This window comes from Oryctolagus cuniculus, chromosome 1, assembly GCF_964237555.1.
Source record: "Oryctolagus cuniculus chromosome 1, mOryCun1.1, whole genome shotgun sequence".
Classification (NCBI taxonomy): domain Eukaryota; kingdom Metazoa; phylum Chordata; class Mammalia; order Lagomorpha; family Leporidae; genus Oryctolagus; species Oryctolagus cuniculus.
Window position 1 is genome coordinate 69723892 of NC_091432.1, and position 21460 is coordinate 69745351.

The 21460-nt window shown below is 52.0% G+C and overlaps 1 protein-coding gene across 32 annotated transcripts in view; it reads right to left on the bottom strand.

The window, feature by feature from the left end:
* The window catches only part of TENM4 (teneurin transmembrane protein 4), a 2118216-nt gene that overhangs the window by 9148 nt on the left and 2087608 nt on the right, over window positions 1–21460 (bottom strand). For all 32 annotated transcript variants that reach the window (XM_051821885.2, XM_051821866.2, XM_051821785.2 and 29 more), the window contains 4 exons: window positions 18567–18739; window positions 13710–13945; window positions 9111–9407; window positions 6055–7669 (listed from right to left, as the gene is read on the bottom strand). In XM_051821885.2, the coding sequence (XP_051677845.2) occupies window positions 6055–7669; window positions 9111–9407; window positions 13710–13945; window positions 18567–18739 (2321 nt within the window). The remainder of the gene's footprint in view (window positions 1–6054; window positions 7670–9110; window positions 9408–13709; window positions 13946–18566; window positions 18740–21460) is intronic.

Genomic DNA, 21460 nt, shown 5'->3' on the forward strand with positions numbered 1-21460 from the left:
GGGAGACCTGGAAGTAACTCCTGGCTTCAGCCTGGCCCAGCCCTGGCAGGTGCGGCCATCTGGGGAGTGAACCAGCAGATGGAAGCTCTCTCTTGCTCTCTCTGTCTGCAACTCTTTCAAATAAATATATAAATCTTAAAAACAAAGAAATATACTTCTCCACCTCTCCTGACCCTTTTTGGAGTGACCAGAGCCCCGGGGCCATAGTGCCACTGGGCATGGAGCTGCCTTGTACCAGAGATCAAAGACTGTGCCTCTGACAGCCCATGGAAGCCGCTCGGCCTTCTGTGTCTTTATCCTCCCATCTTCTACATCCGTAGACATGGTACTAATGGATTTTTATAACACCTTGGCGATGCTAATGATCAAATGTGAAGTGGAAGCAATGACAGGATTTTGCAAGGTGCATTTGGTTCTCTGAGGATTGCAATCAGAAAGCCAAGGCACAAGGACAAGAAAGAGGACTCTGAGTGGCCCATTATTGCCAAGCGCCTGGGCCTGACTTTGGGGTTGCAAGGAGAAGCCTGGATCAGAAACACTGCCAAGTCCCAGGAAAGCAGGGCGACTGTCACGACTGCTGATGGAAGCTGGGAAGCTTGCCTCCATGCCTTTAGGAAAAATGCTGGAAAGGTCTTCCCCAGGGGCTTTCCCACAGTGCTCTTCTGAAGGGCTGGGAGTTCCAGTCTTCCTTCTATGACTTCCGCGGTAGATGCTTCCCCCAAGTCGAAAAGCTCCTCTTTCTCCCCCCATCCTGACTGTCACTGCTGCTGTCTGGGAGTGATGAAATGCCAGCAAGAATCATCCCTTTCTCATGTGGACAGCCTTGGTCTTTACAAAGTGCATCCAAATCCAAGACAGACAGTTTCGGATTCAGACAGGGCAGAGCCCTAATTCCAGCCTCACCATTTCTTAGCGGGTCGGCCACTCTACCTCTTTCCTCCTCTGTACATGGAGTCAGCAACCCCCACCTCACAGGCTTCAAGGCAAGATTAAGATTAGGCCAGCACTGTGGTGCAGTGGGTTAAACCACTGCTTATGACACTGCGTCTCATATGGGAATACTGGTCCAGGTCCTGGCTGCTCCTCTTCTGATCCAGTTTCCTGATACCATGCCTCGGAAGGCAGTGGAGACTGGCAGTGGGAGACGGCCTAAGTACTTCTGTCTCGGCCACCCAGGTGGGAGACCAGGGTGGAGTTCCTTGCTCCTGGCTTTGGCCTGGTTCAGACCTGGCTACTGTGGCCTTTTGGGGAATGAACCAGCACACAGAAGAGCTCTCTGACTCTCTTTCTCTCTCTGTCACTCTGTTTTTCTTTTCTGTTCTTTTTTTCCTTCAAGATTTATTTATTTGAAAGGCAAAGTTAGGGGCCAGTGCAGTGGCATAGCGAGTAAAACCGCCACCTGCAATGCTGGCATTCCATATGGGTACCGACTTGAGTCCCAGCTGCTCCACTTCCAATCCAGCTCTCTGCTATGGCCTGGGAAAGCAGTAGAAGATGGCCCAAGTCCTTGGGCCCCTGTACCCCTGTGGGAGACCCGGAAGAAGCTCCTGGCTCTTCCCTTCAGATCCGTGTAGCTCTGGCCCTTGCGGCCAATTGGAGAGTGAACCAGCAGATGGAAGACCCCCCCCCCCCCCCGCCTTTCCTTCTCTCTCTGTGTAACTCTGACTTTCAAATAAATAAATAAATCTTAATAAAAAGAGAATATCTTCCATCCATTGGTTCACTCCCCAGATGGCTGCAATGGCCAGGGCTGGGCCAGGCTGAAGCTAGGAGCTAGAAGGTTCATCCAGGTCTCCCACGTGGATGCAGGGGCCCAAGCACTTGGACCATTTTCTGTTGCTTTTCCCAGGTGCATTAGCAAGGAGCTGGATTGAAAGTGGAGCTGCCAGGACTCAAACTGGCACCCATATGGGATATTGGTGCTGCAGCTGGCAGCTTAACCTGCTGTTCCACAGTGGGCCCCTGCTTTTCAAATAAATAAATAATAAATAAATCTCTGGAGCCAGCGCTATGGAGTAGTGGGTTAAGTTGCCACTTCTGACACCAGCATCCCGTTCCCATCTAAGAGTGCTGGTTTAAGTCCTGGCTGCTCTACTTCCCATCCAGCTTTCTGCTAATGTGCCTGGGAGGCAGAAGAAGATGGCCCAAGTACTTGGGCCCCTGCCACCCATGTGGGAGACCAGGATAGAGTTCCATGTTCCTGGCTTCGGCCTGGCCCAGCTCTGGCCATTGTAGTCATTTAGGGGAGTGAACCAGTGGATGGAAGATCTCTTCCTCTGTCTCTCTCTCTGTTGTTCTAACTTTCAAAGTAAATAAAATAAATAATAAATCTTGAAAAAAGGGCTAATGATGTACACAGCATATCTGCAGTAGACATTTTTTGGATGCCTTCCCTTTCCTGTGAGAGTCTCTATGTAGTTTTCAGCTGACTCCACTTAAGGGGCCAGCAGTGGCTGTCGTGACCTAGGCTCAGCCAATCAGTGCATTCTGTCTCCAAGCCCTGCTTCACGAATTGTCACGTGAACAAATGGATATGTTTAGGACCCCTGAAGAAATTTTTGCAAGAAAAGATTTTGTCTTACATTATTTTCACTGTTGTTGCTTGAGGTAAATGGGGCTGCATGGAGCCCACACAGAAGGGAGAAGTTTGGTGAGCGTCAGCACTACAGTGGTTTCTTATTAGAGATTCAGAACTTCTCCCATCTGCTAAAACCTATTTATATAAAATCTCTCTTTTTCACGCTATAGTTTTTCAAACAACGGGCTATGACTTACTCTGCAGCCAAATCAATTTTTATGCCATGACTAGCATTTTTATTGAAATGGACTAGACTAAGGAAATATGTGGTTATCTCAAAAAGTTTGTGGAAAAATGAAACTAAAAGATTATTTTGGTGCAATGATTTTTGAAATCATAGTTCTTTAAAAAAGAATGAACATTTTGTAAATACTTTTTGAAGGCTCCTCATTGTATTGCTTTTAAATCTTTCTGTAACAAAATTTTTTTTCTCCAAATGTCTTTATGAGAGAGAAAGATGATGCACACACAGGCACACATGTGCACACAGACACACACAGATCTTTTATCACCCCCAGGGATAGGCCAAAGCTGGGAGCCAGGTACTCCACCTGGGTGTCCCACGTGGAGGGCAGGGACACAAGTACTTTAGCCGTCACCTGCTACTTCCCAGGATACACGTTAGCTGGAAGCTGGAATTGGGAGCAGAGCCAGGACGTGAACCCAGCTACTCTGAAATGGGATGTGGGCATTCCCAGCATCTTAACTACTGTGTCAAATGCCAGCCCCTAAATGTGTCTTTTAATTCCATTTTCCTTGAATTTTTTTAGTGCCCTCATATGAATGTTTCACATATAAGTGTTGTTTGCAAACATTTTGTTTTAGTGAATTACTGTGATGCAAAATCTTTTTTCTTTTAAAGAATTCTTTTAATTTATTTTTATTTATTTGACAGGGAGGGCCTGAGAGAGAGGGAGAGAGCATCCATCTGCTGATTCACTCTCCAGATGGACACAATAGCCAGGGCTGATCCAGGACGAAGCCAGGAGCCTGGAGCTCCTTCTGGGTCTTCAGAAGTGGAGCAGCCAGGACACGAAGGGGTGCTCTGATATGGAATGCACGCTCTGGAGGTGGCGGCGTAGCATCCTGTGCCACAATGCTGGCATTGCGATGGGGGCATCACCATTGCAGAAATGTGGAGACAGGTGCATCGGGCTGTGCACCCCATGCCGGCGGGCCTGGTGCTGGGTTGCCCTCTGCACCCTTAGCATGGGTCTGGCCAAGAGCAGGTATGCATAATAAAATACTTGCTGGATTCAACTGACTAGCACAAAGAACCCAAGCTGCACAGGGAAGTTGGGTTGCTTTGTTAAAAACTGGAGTCAGAGACCAGTACCATTGTCACAGACAGTGTGCGGGGTCTCGGAGAGCCTCAGCTCCACCGACCCATCTGTGTGACACCGAGCAAACCTCTCATGGTTAGGAGGCATCACAGCCTCCTCTGTAGAACAAAGAAAATGACGCTGTCCCAGGGCTGTCGTGAAGTTTCAACGGCACCCCGTCTGCCAAGTGCCTGGCACAGCGCAGTGAGCCAGGCATGTTGGCGCTATTCTGGAGGGAGACCATATGTCCACGGTGGTGTGCAAAGAAGCAGGGGGAGGGAGTAATAATATTTTGGCAAGCTGCAAAAAATTTTTTTTGATAGAAAAGTACATTTCCTATTGCACCATTTTTTTTTTTCAGCCGCAGTAACCTGCCAAGACATCTCATAGGAAACTCACTGGAGGGTGAGGCAGGGGGCGTGCTTAACGCAGACAGATGTAATGGAAATGTCATCTCAATCTGTCGGCTTTCTCTGGAGCTAGCAGCCAAGCTGAGCTCGGCGGATGCTGTGAAGCACTGTCAACGTGCTCATGTTTACCCCTCGGCCCCGAGCATGTTTTCACCACACCTGAGTGCCACCTCGCTCTCTCCCTTCTCCCCCACGTTCGGGTCCCCCTTGCTCAACACGACAACCTGGGATTCTTCCCTGAAAAAGAATTCTTCTATTGCTGTCAGCAGCAACAGGGCCAGACAGGGCCTGCAAGCCTGGGACTCAGCAAGCCATGTCCATGAGGGCACTCGTGTGAGTGACACACGCTGCACCCTCTGGACTTCTGTACGTGCTGTTCCCGCTGGCTGGTGTGCCTTTCCCTCGTCACCTGACAGGCAGCACTTAGGAGGCGGCCTGCTGTCAGCTGCTCAGGGATGGCTTCCCAGAACCCTCCCAGGCAGGGCCTCTGTGCCTCTGGGCCTGCTCTGCAAACCTTCGTGGTCCCGCTCATGCCCGATAACACTGGTAGGTCTCTCCTTTAGCGTCAGGAATCCCTGGAGGGGAGAGATCACCTTTCAACCCCCGGTGCCTCCAACAGTGGCCGCACAGGGGAGGCCCTTGGGGATGAAGGGAACTGACATTGGAGAGGTAGCAAGAGGACTGCATCACAGGGCAGAATGGGGGAGCAGCCAGGCGCCGAATGTAAAAAGACCCTGAGTCACTCTCCCTCTCTTTTTAAAAACGGGTTGTGATTTTTCTTTCTTTTCACTTATTCAAAAGGCAGAAGGAGAAAGAAACAGAGACGACAGAGACATGGAGGAAGAGGGATGTTTCACCGGCAGGTTTATTTCCCACATACCTGCCCACAGCTGGAGGGGGGCCACGCTGGGCCAGGCACAGCAGGCATCTCGGTGCGCCCCAGCCGCCACCCTGCCAGGGCGCACTTGTGCTCTTTGCTCCCCCAGCGCCCTCTCCCTGTCCTCTTTGGGTTGGATATTTTCTACTCTTCTGTTTTATCTGCACTACTGACTTATTAGTTATGTGTTTGTCTTCAGCTTTTATGGTTTTAGTGGTTACTCTATGGCTTGGACTATGCATATTTCATGTATCAGAGCCAAGGTAGGATTCTGAGTTTAAGATTAGGAAGCTGGAATTCAGGGCAACTGAATCATTACCATAATGAGTCATAGCTTAGAAATGGTGGCTCCTTCACTGGGTTCTGACTCCAGTGTCTGAATTTTCCATTACATTATCACAAATAGAGAATTGTTTTTATTTGTCTGTTTCAGCCATACCTTAACCCAACTTATCAGGAATTCACGGCCAGCTCAATCTCTATGTCAGAAACTCCCAAAGTGAGATATTGGAATTTCATGGTGAAAAAAAGGGTTTCACGGTCAGGTGAGCTTGAGAAACAGTGAGTAAGTATATTAGACAGTTTTTACTGTAGGACTTCTCAGAGCCTTTCATAAACTGAAATGTATCATGAAAATTTTAAAATGGTAGCAGCTCTGTCAAATTGCTTTTATGCCAGGACCATCCCTACCCACCCCGAGTATTCTCCGAACTAGTGATTTTTCAAATACACGTTGGCAAATGCCACACTCAGGGAAGGTCCGTGTTTCCCACCACCCCACGGCAGCTTTCTCAAGGGAGGTGTCCCGCCAGATGACCAGAGCCATCGACTAGGTCCTCCCCCACTCCGAGGGAGCCCTGTGCTCACCTGTCATGAAGCACTTGATGTCCTGGGAGTTGCTGATGGGGTTGTTGTTTTTGAACATGTACAGGTTGAACGGCATGACGTTGCTGCTGCTGAGGTGTTTCCAGAGCTCGTGGTCGGGGCTGGTCCAGCGTCCGGCCAGCACGTCGTAGTCCCGGCGGCCCATGTGCACGAGCTTGGTGAGCGGATCGTAGAGGCCGCCGTGATAGCCGATGATGATCTGGAAGTTGGGGTTGGTGTCCATGTAGATCTCCCCGTAGGCCGTGTAGAGGATCTGCTTGATCATCAAGCCTGTTCCGCTGAACACGGCAAGGGGGGTCCCGATATTGTCGCAAGCGATGTAGAACTCGTCGCCGCTGCTCAGCTCCATGGCAAAGAGGTGGCCTTGCAGGTCGTAGTAGAGGGACGTGATCTCAGAGCTGGAGTGGTTGTAGAGGTGGGTGACCTTGGTGGGGTTGGTCAGGTCTGCATAGAAGAACTGCAGGTGGTGGCTGTGGCTGCTCTTGCTGGACACGCGCCGGCCCAGGCCGTCGTAGCGGTACCTGACGCTCCAGCCACCGGCCCGGTTGTAGGCCCTCATGAGCAGGCCTGCTGAGTTGTATTCAAAGACGTCGCCTCCCCGCTGCCGCAGGAAGCCGTCCTCGTCCATCTTGTACTGCACGTCGCCCAGCCTGGTGATGCGGTCCCGGAGGTCGTAGCGCAGTGGGGTGAGCCGGGCGCTGTTCCCCGGGCTCAGCAGGTGCAGGTTCCCGTTGAGGTCATAGCTGTAGCGCCAGAGCGGTTTGTCGTTGATGGAGACCGTCTGCAGCTGGCCGTCGGCGTCGTACTCGTAGGAGTAGCGGGTGGTGTTGGCGTAGGGCCCCACCTTCAGCTCCTTCTTCACCACCCGCCCCATGTTGTCATACTGCACGGTCATCCAGTACATGAGCGAGCGGAAGATCTCGTACTGCACCTCCTTCATCCTGCCGTAGGCGTCGAAGTGTTTAGTGTGGGTCATGACCGCCGTGGTGATGATCTGGTTGATGTCATAGTAGATGACCCCGAACTTCCCAAACTGCTCGGTTTTGCCCGACACGTCGTCGTAGCGGTACAGGTCAATGGGCAGCGGGGTCTCGTTGATCACGGCCTGCATGCTGGTCACCCGGAAGCTGTTGTCATAGTTGTAGTCGAAGCGGGCGTTGACCATGCCCTCCTCGGTGAAGCGGAAGATCTGCCGGTCGATGAGGGGCCCGATCTGACGGTAGCGGATTGTGCAGGTGAAGCCCTCGTTCTGCAGGTTGATGGTTTTCAGCATGCCCGCCGTCTCGTCGTAGGTGAAGCTCACCTTGGTGGTGTCGTACAGCGTCTCGGCCAGCTTCGACAGCTTCCCGTACTTGTAGATCACCCTGCGGCCTGTGCCCAGGTAGAAGGTGTGGAGGAGGTGGCCGTCCTCGGAGAAGTCCTGGATGACCGAGGCGTTGCCCTCGGGGGGCTGGTAGATGTTCCTGTAGTAGCCCACTGAGCGGATGGTCTCCAGCGCCTGCCGGGCCACGTTGGGCATCGTCACGGAAGACAGGCGGTCATTCTTGTCGAACTCGAAGATGTACTGCCGCTGGCTGTGCAGCAGCAGCACCATGGACTGCAGGATGGAGGAAGGCCAAGGGTGAGGGAGGCTGGGGAGGGGGGCGGTTCTGTGGGTCTCAGGCTCAAGGGAACAAAAGTGCAAGGACAACAGTGGTCCTCCTGAGCCAGGCCCCAACCACGCTGCCCAACCAGCACGCCACACAAAGCTGCAAGCAGGCGACAAATGGGCCGGTGGGGAGGGTCTGCTCCCACTCCTTGGCCTGGCAGGGCCCGCGGCCCCAGAACACTGAGGACTTCTGTGCTGGGCCTCCTTGTGTGTCTGCCCCTGTGTGTGGTATGCACCTGCCACTTGTGTGTGAAAGGGGGGTGTGGCCTGGAGTGTTTGCAACAGCGTCCCTACGGGCTTCCTTGCTCTGGACTGTTTAAATTAAATCAGTCTTCCTATTCCAGTGGGAAGGAGTTCCCTAAAACACAGCAAAGACAGAAGACAATGTCTTCTGCCCGCTGAACAGCTTCTGTTGACTCCCTAGACCTACAGCATCAGGACCTTGTCTGAGAAGAAAGCTGTTTATGACTTTACACAGTCATTTATGCGCTAATAGGCCACAGGCCCGCCCTGGGGTGGGGTGGGCTGTGATGGGAATGGGAAAACCTGGTTTGTAACAATGAACTCCTTGTGTGGCCCTGGGAAAGCCCTCCCCACCCTGGAGTTGGATTTTCACAGTGCTGGATGGCCTCCAGGGTCTCTCTCAGCATCACATTACTCTCTGAGAGACTCAGCACAGGAGAGAGGACAGCCTGGGCCCTGGGGCAGGTGCCTGGGAGCAAGCAACAAAGCAGAGATCTGGGTACCAGAACTGGGGCATGGAGTGTGGACTCTTGCTTGGGGGGCAAAGTCAGCAGATAACAGGCCTGGAGGCATCGAGGTTCAAAGCTACCATTTTCACTTATTTAGGGCCAACTTGTGATGTGAGGTCTTCCCTGATTCCCAGCCTCTGGGATGAACTGAATCCTACCCTGAAGCAGGAGGGATACACTAAGACCGTGCTGGGCACTCAAGACCGTGCCCAGCACTCAAGGCCCAGGGTTAAGACCTCCCCAGTACGTACTCATCCCCAGGCTTCTGTCTGGATCTCTGTGATGGGTCATGCCATGTGCCCTAGCCCCAGGAGCAGCCCTGCCCTCTTGCTCTCTAAGTCTGGTAGTATTTAGGCCTGAGCCCAGCTCTATCGCTATAGGCAGGACTTTCCCATTCTCCTGCCCCAGGACTAGCCCTAGAAGGACTGCTATTTTCCAAACCATCCCCAGGCCCCATGAGACACTCCCTAGGAGCCTTTGGCTATGGGCGGCAGATTTTCCTGAACGCTTCCTTTTGGGGGCCACACGGGTAAGATCTATTCCATGGAGGTGACCAGGCTAGGCCTGGCCATGGGTTGAATCACAGTAGTGAACCTTCTGTATGGCAAGGCCAGGGCCGGGGGGAGGTAGACACTTGCCTTCTCTAAGTACGTGTAGCTCCACGTCTTTCCATCAGCGAAGATCCTGGACGTGATGCGACCTGCCTGGTCGTATTCCATTCTCTCAGACATGATGCCCCTCTGGACGCCGGCAATGTGGCCCCCAGGGGAGTACGTGACATTGACACCATTCAACCTGCTGCTCGGTGACCAGAGGCTGGGCCGGCCCGCCTGGTCATACAGGATCCGCAGGGTGAACTTACGGTGGTCATCATAGATCTTCTCTGTGCGTGTGACGCGGTCGAAGTCCAGGGACAGGAGGTTTCGGTTGTGAACCTAGAGAGGAGCAAGGGAGGAAAGACACAATTAATCTGCACGTTGAGAACTTTGGTCTAATGACTACCCTGGCTCTCGGCTGAGCCCAGAATCTCTTGGGCAGAGGAGGCAGCACAGACGTGGGCATCAATAGACATGGGTTTGAGTCCTGGCTCTGTCACTTGTCAGCTCTGGAAAGTTCCCTCATCTATAAAATCGGGATAGTAATGCCAATTGCATAGGGCTGTTGCGAGGATACAGACAATGCAGATGTTGTGTGAGCAAATCGTCCATGTGACCCTCAAGAGATGCTTCCCAGGGAGAGACATAGAGAAGAAGGCAGATGAAGGCTCAGCTATTCCAGGCCTGACCCATCTATCGTGAGACAGACACTGCTCGAGTTTGACACTAAGGAGACCAAACCCATGGACATGCAGGCGTTTGCTCTGGGTCTCATGGCTGCTGCGTGACTGAGGCTGGCTTTGGAGCTCACCATGGCAACGGGCCAACACCCAGTGGTCCTCAGGCCCAGCCATGCCCTTCTGGGGGCTCTGGACTTTCCAAGCCCTGGGTAGGCTCTCCTGCCCTTGCCACCACCCCCAGGGCTTCTCCATCGCCTCCGTCTCCTCCTGGGACATCTTCCTCCTGGAGGCCCTGGGAGGCAGAGGTGCCTGGGTTTGGGGTGGCTGCTCTGGCCGCGGGCTGACTGCTAGCTTCGGGACACTTCGCTCCTGCCTTCAGGACGGGCAGCCCCTTGTGGAGCCTCCACATGGGCTGCTAGCTCAGGACACAACTCAGTTTCCTTTCACTCAGAAATACCAGGCTTCCACAGGGGCGGCAGTAAGTCGGGGCTGTCAGATTTCAATAAAGAAATACAATTCAGGGGCCTGTTTTTGTGGTTGGCTCTGCCCCTTCTGCCTCACAAACACTGCCAGGTACTCTGAAGCAGAAACACAGGTCCTACAACAGCCAGCGCTGGGCCAGGCTGAAGCCAGGAGCCAGGAGCCAGGAGCTTCTTCTTGGTCTCCCATATGAATGGCAGGGGTCCAGGCACTTGGGCCATCTTTCACTGCTTTCCCAGGTGCATTAGCAGGAAGCTGTATCAGAAATGGAGCAGCCAGGATTTGAACTGGCGTCCATATGGGATGCCAGTGCCGCAGGTGGCAGCTTTACCTGCTGTGCCACAGTGTTGGCTCCACTGTAAGATTTATTTTGTTTATTTGAAAGGCAGAGTTAGAGAGAGAGAGAGAGGTCTTCCTTTTGGTGGTTCACTCCTCAGATGGCCACAATGGCTGGGGCGGGGCCAGGCCAAAGCCAGGAGCCAGGAACTTCTTCTGGGTCTCCTATGTGGGTGGCAGGGGTCCAAGCACTTGGGTCATCCTCCACTGCTTTTCCCAGGTACATTAACAAGGCGCTGGATTGGAAGTAGAACAGCTGGGACTTGAAACAGTGCCCATATGGGATGCTGGCACTACAGGTGGCAGCTTTACCAGCTATGGCACAACAATGGCTCCCCACTGCTTAAGTCTGACAAGTCGTAAAGAAGACCCAAGAGGAAAGCAGAGAATTCATTCACATGAAGCAGAAGGGCACGTGAGGCCGGATGCAATGAAAGAGCCCTGGGGGCCTGTCTGGTTGGAAATGAAAAGGGTGCTAGCCTCAGTATTAAGGTCGGGATTCCAGTTCCCCTCCCCACTCCCATGAGCAGCTGTTCCTTGAGACTGTGGGCAGTGCCTGCCCTCCCCTGCATCTCAGTTTCTCCCTGTGTGAACTGATGGGCTTTGAAAGGCTGAAGAAACTTGAATGCACCACCTAGCAGAGAACGAAGCATGCAGAAGGCGCCACATAAATGACAATCATTTCCTGGAAGTGAGAGCCAACGGTCAAGCCCCTTCTCAGAGGGAGAGAGCTGCGTGTCTCCTCCTCCTCCCCGTACAAACTCTCAGGCCTTGAGGATACGGATTGCTGACGATGGTGAGGAGATGACGAGGTTAGTGGTGACTGATCTGCTCAGAGAAGCCTGGGGTCATCAAACACAATTGCAGAAGCACAGACAGGGTGGCAGACAATTCCAGGGACAAATCAGAGGTGGCGCAGGCTGAAGCTGTGTTTTTTGCAGAGCAGGCAAAGGGAGAGCGAGGGGCTGCACCAGCAATAGTGCCGGGGGCCCCCAAAGCCTCCCATCCTTCCCAGGCGGTGCCACTGCCCCTCACCCCCTGGAGGACCCCAAGTTAAGGAGAGCTGCACCTCCATGGCAAAATTAATAAAATTGAATTAAGCAGCTCACTGGGGAATCGCCTAATGCTTCCTGTGTTCGGCCGTGGCGGCAATGAGATTATTTTACATCTTTCTTTATTAAAAAAGTTCCTAGCTGTATAAAAAATGAGCTCCATTAGGGGAAGGCACGCTCGGCTCTCGTTCTAATTCCACATGCTGCCACCGTGGGTGGTCATTTATCTTGGGAGGCCGTGGAGATGTGGCCACCCGTCTAGCACATCATCGGTCTCAGGCTGGGCGAGGGACCGATGAAACCCTGCGGAACTTGGAGTCCGCTTCAGGCTGCAGAGAGGAAATCCTACTGGAACTCACGGGTGTCGTTGGTGGAGCACCGGCAGCCGGCAGTGGCGCCGGGCCAGGCACTCTGAACGTCTTAGGTGGTTTCTGCAGAGGAGCCTCGGGCTCAGAGAAGGAGCTCAGGGCTACACAGGCGGCACAGCAGGAATGCAAGCCAGGCCAAAGTCCCCGGTCAGCACCCTGCCTCATGGGTGCTGAGAATCCAGACAGGGCGCTCAGCGAGGCCATGGATGGTGGCAGGCCACAGAGGACAGAGATGGCCAAGCCTTCTAGGGAGCTCATGGGAGGCTGTTTTCTCCACTGCCAGAGTCCTTGGCACCGCTCCTGGCTGTTCAGGAAGCAGAGCCAGCCTGGCTTTCTGGGTCCTGGTGGTGTGGAAGTGGATAAGCCACTTCACATTTCTAGGTCTGCTGTGGCTCTATTTTCTCGTCTTTACTGCTGCTTAGCTGTGTGACTCTGGAAAAACTCCTACCCTCTCTGGACTGTGGTTGCCTTGTGCACAAAAGAGGGGCTCAGGTGAACTTTCTCTCCTGAAGGAGGAAGGAACTCAGGGGTGTGGGGCTGGGTTGCTACGAGGATGTTCCTGTGGCTGTGAGAATGTAGGGCACACCTAGCTCAGCACCGTGCTGCACCTCAGCTCAGCGAGGGCTGCTGGGCACCTGGCGTATGTAAGACGCACACCACAAGCCAGCCCAAGTCATGGCTTTCATTCTGCCTGCCACCTGCTCTTCTGAAGCTAGAGGGAAAGGAAGCTGGGTGCTGGGCTGGTGCTGTGCCACAGCTGGTTAAGCCAGCACCCATGATGCTGGCTGGCATCCCCGATAGCATCAGTTCGAGTCCCGGCGGCTCCACTTCTGAGCCGGTTCCCTGCTAATGCCCCTGGGAAAGCAGCAGAAGATGGCCCAAGTGCTTGGGCTCCCGCAGCCATATGGGAGACCTGGATGGAGATCTGGGTTCCTGGCTTTGGCTTGGCCCAGCCCTGGCCATTGTGGCCATTTGGGAAGTGAACCAGCAGATGGGAGATCTCAATCTCTCGCTCTGTAATTTCACTTTCAAAAAACAAGAACAACAACAACAAAATCTTAAAAAAATAAAAAAGCCAGAAAAGAAACTGGAGCAGAGGCCGCCGTCCACAGGAACATGAGAAATGAGGCAGAGCGGCCCCTGCTTCAGGATCTGACATCTTGACAAGTGCTCTGAAATGCCAGGCCGCGGGGCCAGACCCAGGCAATGGGAGCCTTGGAGAGGCCCTGGCACTCCATTAGCAGCCGAGGCTGTGCCGAGGAAGGGCGAGACCGTGGCTCAGGGCAGCCCAGCCCAGCCACGGTGGCAACAATCACAGCCGTAGCAATGACCGGAGCAGCTAGCACACAAGGCTCTTGGTGTGAGACACTGTATGTGGTGCCTGTCATCCCGGTGTCAGCTGGTGAAATCGGTCTCATTGGCCTGGACTTGCCCGAGTTCACTTGGGGATGAAGAGGAATGGGAAACTCGGCCCAGACTGGGCTAACACCACGGCCGACGATCTTTCTAGAAGGTGAAACTGAAAAGATACCCCCGAGCTCTTACTCCCCGGCTTCTGGTGTTCAGGTGTCTCCCTTTTCAGAGGCGGGAACTGAGGTCCCAGGGAGAGTCTCAGAAGCAGAGTTCAGTTCTCCAGGCCTGTCCCCTCAATCCCCCATGCCCCCCCCGCCCCCCCCCCCCCCCCCCCCCCCCAGGGATGCAGCCGCCTCCAGAGGCCTCGCTCACCCGCAGCCGGCGCCCGAAGACAGTGACCTGGCCCCGAGCCTGCTCCTTGCGCTGCCGCCACTCCACCAGGTTAAGGCCATTGTCGATGGGCAGGGTGACGTTCCTCTTGCCCACGGTAGGGTTCACGGTGCCCGCCAGCAGGTGTGGCTCGGTCTGCAGGGCCACCTCCATGCCATTGGCCAGCAGCAGCCGCAGGGAGCCATCGGCCCCGATGTAGTAGCTGTTGCGGACTTGGTCTGAGGGACAGGAGACACAAAGACTGCTCAGGAGGCACTGGGATGGGGGCAGTGGTGTGCATTTGAAATCTTGTCCTTTCTAACTACAGAAGCAAGATGCTACCCCTGAAGAAGACCAGGAACCTACAAGGGTACTTCATGCAGTTTGTAGAAAAAGAATTACAGGATAAGTGGATTTTGAAGCATCAATTGAAACCCATGCTTTTTTTTTTTTTTTTTTTTTTTTCATAAGACACATTTTCCATGAACTTCTGGAAGATCCCTGGTATATGGAGATCTATAACCTCAGTACCCCTCAAAAGCTTCCTGGAGGTGTTTTATTGGCTTACGGTTTTTAGGATATTTCCCAAAGCATTTATAGCTTAATGTAGTGGTTAATGGAGTATCCCATTGGTCAATGTATTATACTGTCATTAAATATTTTTCATAAAAATGTACTTTCATGACTGAATAGTATTCTATTGTATAGACATACTCTATTAAACCAAGCCTTAAACAGATATCTAGTTTATTTCTAGTTTTACACAATCACAATCCACATTACAAGTAAATGCATTTTAAACATTACACTAGGGTAAGAATCAGACAGAAAGGCCCCCTGTTTTATGAGTCCATTTACAGGATGTGTCCAGAATAGGTCACTCCACAGGGACACAAAGCAGGTTGGTGGCTGCCAGGGCCAAGGGTGGATGAGGAGAGAGGGCGAACGGGGTGTGGGATTTCTTTCTGGGTCATAGAAAGGGTCCAGAATTAGAAAGTGGTGTTGGTTACACAACTTTGTAAATATACTAACAGTCACTGAGCTTTATAGTATGTGAATGATAGCTAAATTATAGTGTTTTTTCAAGGATAAGTTGATGTCTTCATTTTGTATTATTTAACCAAATTAGGCCTCTGAAAGTGGGATTATTGGAGTCAAGGGTTGAATGTTTCTAAGGCTCTTGATATACCCTAGGGTAATGACGTAAAAACGTGTAACAAGGTGAAAAACAGCTCCAGTGTTTAAGTCACTGACAGAATGCCCTCCCCACTGTGTCTGTTTATTATATATATATATATATATATACACACACACACAGAAAATACATATAAACTGCATATATTTTATATGCTTGTCCTGTACATATGATGATTTAAAAACACATCTGATTTGAACATTTAAATATGATGAAAACATTTTCATTTGGATCTTAGCCAGAAGAGTCTGGGGACATGGAGTTCTCGTCTGGAGGTAGGAACCAGGCCTCGGAGTCTGGCTGAGCTCTCTGCTGTCACCCTTCGTCACTGCACCCTCTGTCCCCACCGCCCCTCGCCTGGGCAAATGCTCACTCAAGTCCTTCCTTCAAGGCTTTGTGCAAACCTCACCGCTTTCCAGAAGCTTCCTTGCTCGTCTGGCTGGAAGACATGCTACTGTCTCCTATGTGCTCCTTAGCAGCGACGTGGGCCTCATCAGGGGTCTTGCACTGGAGAAGCATTACCCAACAAATCTCAAATACCCAAGCGCGGCCTGTGAGAGGCACTACTGCCCAGGCATCAAAAACACGGCCTCTGGAGCCATGCTGCGCAGGTTCAAGTTCCAGCTCTCAGACCGTGGCCTGGCCCTGTTGCTTGGCCTGTGCACTGGGGATCATACCCGTGCCCTTGCACAATGACTTTCTATAGGGGTGCCAGCGTCTCTAGTGAATAACTGGTAGGAAGAGCTAAGAGCTGCACCTGGCTTTCAGGAAGCCCTAAGTGAGGCAGCCAGCACAAGCTTGACACACCTGGCACTGTGTCACTCGCTGTCACGCGTAGCTCTTGTCTCTCCTATCTCTACCACCCCATTTCACACACCGGCCACGGTGAGCTTTTCTAGTACTGATCATGGTCCTTTAACAAATAAAGGCTCTTACTACTTTTAGGTAAGCAGTTAAAAGAGTGAGTCTGAGAGCCTATTTGGAGCCAAAGAGCCTTTTAGCTGTGACTTGGGACAGGCTACTGAACCCGCATTGCCTTCACTGAAAACAGAGGTAGGAGAGACACCGGCCTTGAAGGCTTGCTGTGAGAATTAAATAGGTCTATGAATGGAAGATGCTAAAAAAAAAGACTTTGTAGTTAGTAAGTGCCCCAAAATGTTAGCGATTATTATTTTTTGAGTGTATGTGCTCAGTGAATATTTGCTGGATTGAACGAGATATGTTCCAGGCTATGCAAAGCAGTTAGGTTGTAGCTTTCCCGGGAAACCCTTACCCAATCTTCCCTGCTAGAATGGCACCAACCGGGCTCCTCCCTCTTATTCCCTCCCCTCTGCCTCCCTCCCTCTCCCCTTCTCTCTCTCTCACACACACCCTTCTAAAATCTGTCTCAACCTTGCCATGCGTTATTCCCAGACAATCTCCCTTTTACTTGCTTTGCAGAGTGAAAGAGCCTGTGTCAATTTCTCCCTCCAAGCCGCTGCTTGCTGAATCCACATGCGTCCATTACCGGCGACTGCGGATGCAGCAGCATCTGCAGAGCCCCGTGGCCAACGGCGCCCATCTAACGCAGGCTGTGACTTCCCACGGCCGCGGCTCATTAGTAGCCACTTCTTATCACTTCCCGTAGTTCAGGCATAAGATGAAACCGAAGAGCTTTTCACAGAGACTCCGCAGAGGTGGCCCCGGAGCTCGGCAGCCAGGCCAGGTGCACAAGAAAGAAAGGGGTCTTGCAGAGGTGCCAAGGAGGAAAAGTCAGGTACTGTGTTTGCTGGCTCCAAGATGGGCTTTTCCTCTTCACTTCTTAGTGTTTGTGAAACTGGATGGTGCCTTACAATCTACTCTGTTTTCCCCCTCAACCTGAAAAGCTGTTATTAAACTGCTGGCACATTTTAAAGCTGAGGAATGTGGCACTTGGGGATTAACAAGAAAAAAAGAGCTGTCCAAATGTAAGACCGCCTGCACCCCCTTTGAGAGAAAGACCAGCAGCCAGTTTGGCAGGATGGAGTGGATGGGTGAGATGTTTTTGAACTCCAGGGAAGAAAACAGACCCCGAGGACAAGATGCCAAGGATATTAGTGACTCTGCTGTCCTTGGCCGGGCAGGACCCTGGCAGGCTGGCAAGTGGCTCCTGTGTTTGACCAAGACCCTGTACGCATTCCTGGAGTGCATCCCAGCCCACTCCTGCAGGTGCACGGTGAGGAAGGAGTCCAGGACTTGGTTCTACTTTCTCTGTGAACCCCATTCATTCTTCGAGTTCTCTGAAAGACTACATAAGGGTATCCAAGGGGTGGTGGGTAAGCGTGTACCTTGTTTCCGCATGGCAAATCAAACTGCTTGCTAGTTAATTGATTACTTAATCAATCTGATAGGTACTTATTGAGCAGTGCCACTGGCCTGACACGTGCTGGGCACTTTACCTGTGTGGCCCAATGGATTGTCTGAGTAGCCCGAGGAGGCAGCTATTACGAGGGGTCTTCAAAAAGTTTATGGAAAATTAGCTAATGATAAAATTATGCATGGATTTCAATATTTTTCATGGCAGGGTGCATGTATATTTTTTAATTCTATTTTTTTGGTGAACTTTTAAGTTTCCTCATGGTTGTTACACTGTACTGTTTAGGGAATGATGACAAGAAAAATGTCTGCGTGTACTCCGTACAGGCACGCGTCTTTTGCATGTGGTCTATCTGTGGCTGCTGGAATTTGTACATGCAAATCGTGGGGCCGACTTTTTGAAGTGCCCACATCCGATTCAGCCCCATTTTCCAGACGCAGAAACTGAGGCTCCAAGAAGAGGAGTGATTCCATGCAACGCACACTGGGAGGGATCGGCACAGGGGCCCCGGGTCTACCCAGAACGCCTGCTCTTTGGACCAGCCCCACTGTTTCACACAGCTTCAGCCTGTTTGCTTTCCCCAAAGAAAAATACCGAGGGCCACAGTGGGGGCTATGGCAGCGGAGTCAGAGCTAGAACTGGGGCCGCTGGCTCCCAGCCCAGTGTCCTGTGCCTGCTCTGGGCCAAAGCCTTTAGGAGTGCAAGGAGCCACCTGGCAGATAGGAAGACTGGCTGCAGGGATGGCTTAGTTCTTGCTTGCAAACCCTGCTCTGCCTCACTGTGCCCCATAAGAACAACGGAGGCAGACCCGTCACAGCAAGATGTCACCACCGTGATTCGCCCAACGCTAAAAGACACCAGGATGCGTGGATGGAAGCGGAGGGCGTCTCTTTTCTGTGGATTCCGAGCAGGGGCACACACCTCACCTGCGCTTCAGGAAGGACCTGCCCCTGCCCAAGTCCTTTTCGTAATCAGGTGTAATCACTTCTGCCCTTCGTCCTCACCGGCCCCAGCCTGAGCACAAGCCTTTTGCTCCAAGAGCTGGCAGAATGGCCAGACGGGAAGGTCACCTGGATTAGCAGCTAATGGGTTCTCTCCCCTTTGTTCTGATGATAATGGGATGGGACAATGGAGACTGCACTGAAGCTTCTGCAGAGAAGCCCCAGGACTCAGGCTGGTGCGTGTTGTGAATGAGGTGGCAATGCAGGGAGAAAGCAGGTGCAACGCGTGCCGGTTCCTGGGCAGCTCCTGCAGATGCTTGCTTTCCCCGTCATCCTCCTCCAAGAGCGTTGTCCCTGCCCTCTGCCTCCCAGACCCCCACACGGCTCACCTTGCAGCAGTGTGTAGAAGGCACCCGAAGCCGACAGGTTGGTGGTTATGGTGACGTCATCCTTGCTGGAGGTCTCTACCTGCACGTGTACGGAGCTGTCTGTATCACTTCGGAAACTGCTCACCTGGCCGGTGGGGAAGGTCACGTTTGTCAGGCGGCCAAAGCTGTCGTACCTGGAAACCGAGGGGTAGCACTGAGTGTCGGCAATAGCAAGGTGCCACGGCGGGAACGCGGCGCATTCTGCCATGGTTTTGGCGTGTTTGGCTTTCCTTTCTGGTCAGGTCCTTTTCCCCTCCTGTCTCCTGCGTCTCCTGCTCGGGCTGGACACAGAGTTTGCAGAGTCTGATTCTACCTGCTGATACCTGATTGCAGGACCATGCTGTACCCCTCTTGAATCTTTCTTTCCTGATTCAAACGGTGGACACAGCCCCCTGCCCGGATTATTGTGAGAAGCAGACTAGAATTCCCCCACCAAGGAAGGGGAAGAGAACAGGGGTGGGGGAGGGGGGAGATGGCAGGGGTGCATAATGAGACCACGGACCAGAAGTGCTGTAGTCAAACCCCATGCTTCAACACGCTCTGCACACTCCCCCAGAACTCGTTCTAGAGGCGTTTCTTGACAAACACCAGAGACTGGATGCTCCAGATCCTGGGCAAAGCCTCTAAATTGAAGACAGGACTCGGGCTGGAAGGGGAATTCTTGTGACCCCGCCCTCCCAGTTTCCACAGCTGCAGCAATCACCGTTACACCTGTGGCTCCCAGCGTCCACAGCTTCACTGTGGCATGGGCTTTCCAAAGCATCCCAAATGAATCTTGATCATCCCCCTGAGGACAGAGAAGTGCCTACCATCACTGTGCACCAACAGTGTGCTGGGCATGCTACTAGTTGCTTCTCATGTGTTCTTTTATGTCATCCTCACTACATTTTCCCATCTAAAAGGGTAGGCACCCCCCACACCTGCTGCTTCCGTGTCTGCAAGGTCAACCAACTGTGGACTGAAAACATGTGGATCAAAGTAATTGTGCCTGTAATCCCTGGGCAGACTTTGCTCTTGTCCTAACTCCCTACACTGTGACAATGTGACAACTGTTTACATAGCATTTACACTGTCTCAGGAATTACAGAAACTCTATTGGTGACTTAAAGTGCAGTATATGGGAGGGTGTGTGTCACTTATACGAAAATACTAGACCATTTTATGTAAGGGATTTGAGGCTCTGTAGATCATGACATCCTTGGGGGCTCCTGAACTAGTCCGCCGAGGACACGGAGGGATGACGGTCAACTCCTTTTAGGAGAAGTCTCAGAAACTGTGGCTCAGAGAAGCGAAGTCACCTGTGCAGGGTCACACAGCTGATAAGGGTGACAGAATCAAAATCCAAACTCAGATCTTTCTGCTCCCCCACCTCCACTGGCCTCTCTCCATCCCACAGCAGGAGGCAGGCTGCCCAACATTTAAATCACCCTCTTGAATTAGGGGAGGCTGGAGTATAGAGAGGCAGGCATGGGTACCCTTTTTGGACGCGTGTGTCAATGGAGAAAAGTGCTCCATTGACACGTCAGTATTTCTGGCTTCTGCTCACATGCAAGGTAGCGGTGTGGAGTGCAGCGTATGTGAGGGAATTTCCAAAAACTCACGGCAAAATAGAATTGAAAGATTATTTTGATGCAGAAAATTCTGAAACCCACGCACACAAGGGGTCTTCATGAAGTTCAGGAAAAATATGTAGTTTGAAAAATTGTGCATGGATTTAAAAAAAAAGTCTTGTAGCAAAATAAACACTTTTAAATTCCATTTTGCCATGAGTTTTTGGGAGTACCCTTGAATGTCTGGGGCTCCCCACTGGGCTATTTTTATGGCCCATTTGCTTCTGGGGCAAAGCTGGCCTCTGGGTCCCTATGGTGCTTTAACAAAGGTAAAATGACGGGTGCGAGGGTTCAGCTCTGCTCTGGTTCTTGTCCTCCTTCAGCCGGGCCTGGCGTCTTGCTGGGACTCCTGGTTCTGCAATTCAGGGGAGACTAGGAGTTCTGCTGAGCAATTTCCCGCCAAGGTCACACAGTGTGCTGCACATTGGCCATCGGCCCACGTGGTCTGTGCCTGCATAGGCACCTACCCTCAGCATAGCAATCTTCGGTATGCTTTGCCGCATTAAAGGTGATGGTAATTGTCTTTCAATAAAGATTTATTTTATTTATTTGGAAGGGACAAAGGGGAAGGAGGAAAGAGAGAAAGCTCTTTGATTCAGTGGTTTACTCCTCACATGCTGGGATAGACTGGGCTGGGCCAGGCTGAAGCCAGGAACTAGGAACCCAATCCAGGTCGCCCATATGGGTGGCAGGGACCCAAGTACTTGAGTCATTACCTGATGCCTCCAAGGAAATGTTCAAACGGGCAGGAAATTCACAAAAATGTTTACCGTGGCTTTTTCTGGGAGGCAGAATTGCAGGTGATTTTATAGCTTAATCTGTATTTTATAGTTCTATGATTTTCTGTACTAAACAAGGATGCTTTTCATAGTCAGCAGAGAGCTGTAGCAACTTGTCATGCTGTGCAGAGCTCTTTTTTTTTTTTTAAGATTTATTTGAAAGTCAGAGTAACAGAGAAAGGGAGCGACACAGAGAGAAAGGTCTTCCATCAGCTGGTTCATTCCCCAGATGGCTACAATGGCCAGGGCTGGACCAGGCAGAAGCCAGGAGCCAGGGGCTCCATCTGGGTGCAGGAGCCCAAACACTCAGGCAATCTTCGCTTGTCTCAGGCCAGTAGCAGGGAGCTGGATTGGAAGTGGAACAGCCAGGACTCGCACCAGCGCCCACAGGGGATGCTGGTGTTGCAGGTAGCAGCTTTACCTGCTATCTCACAGTGCTGGCCCCTGTGCAAAGCTCTTGAACATG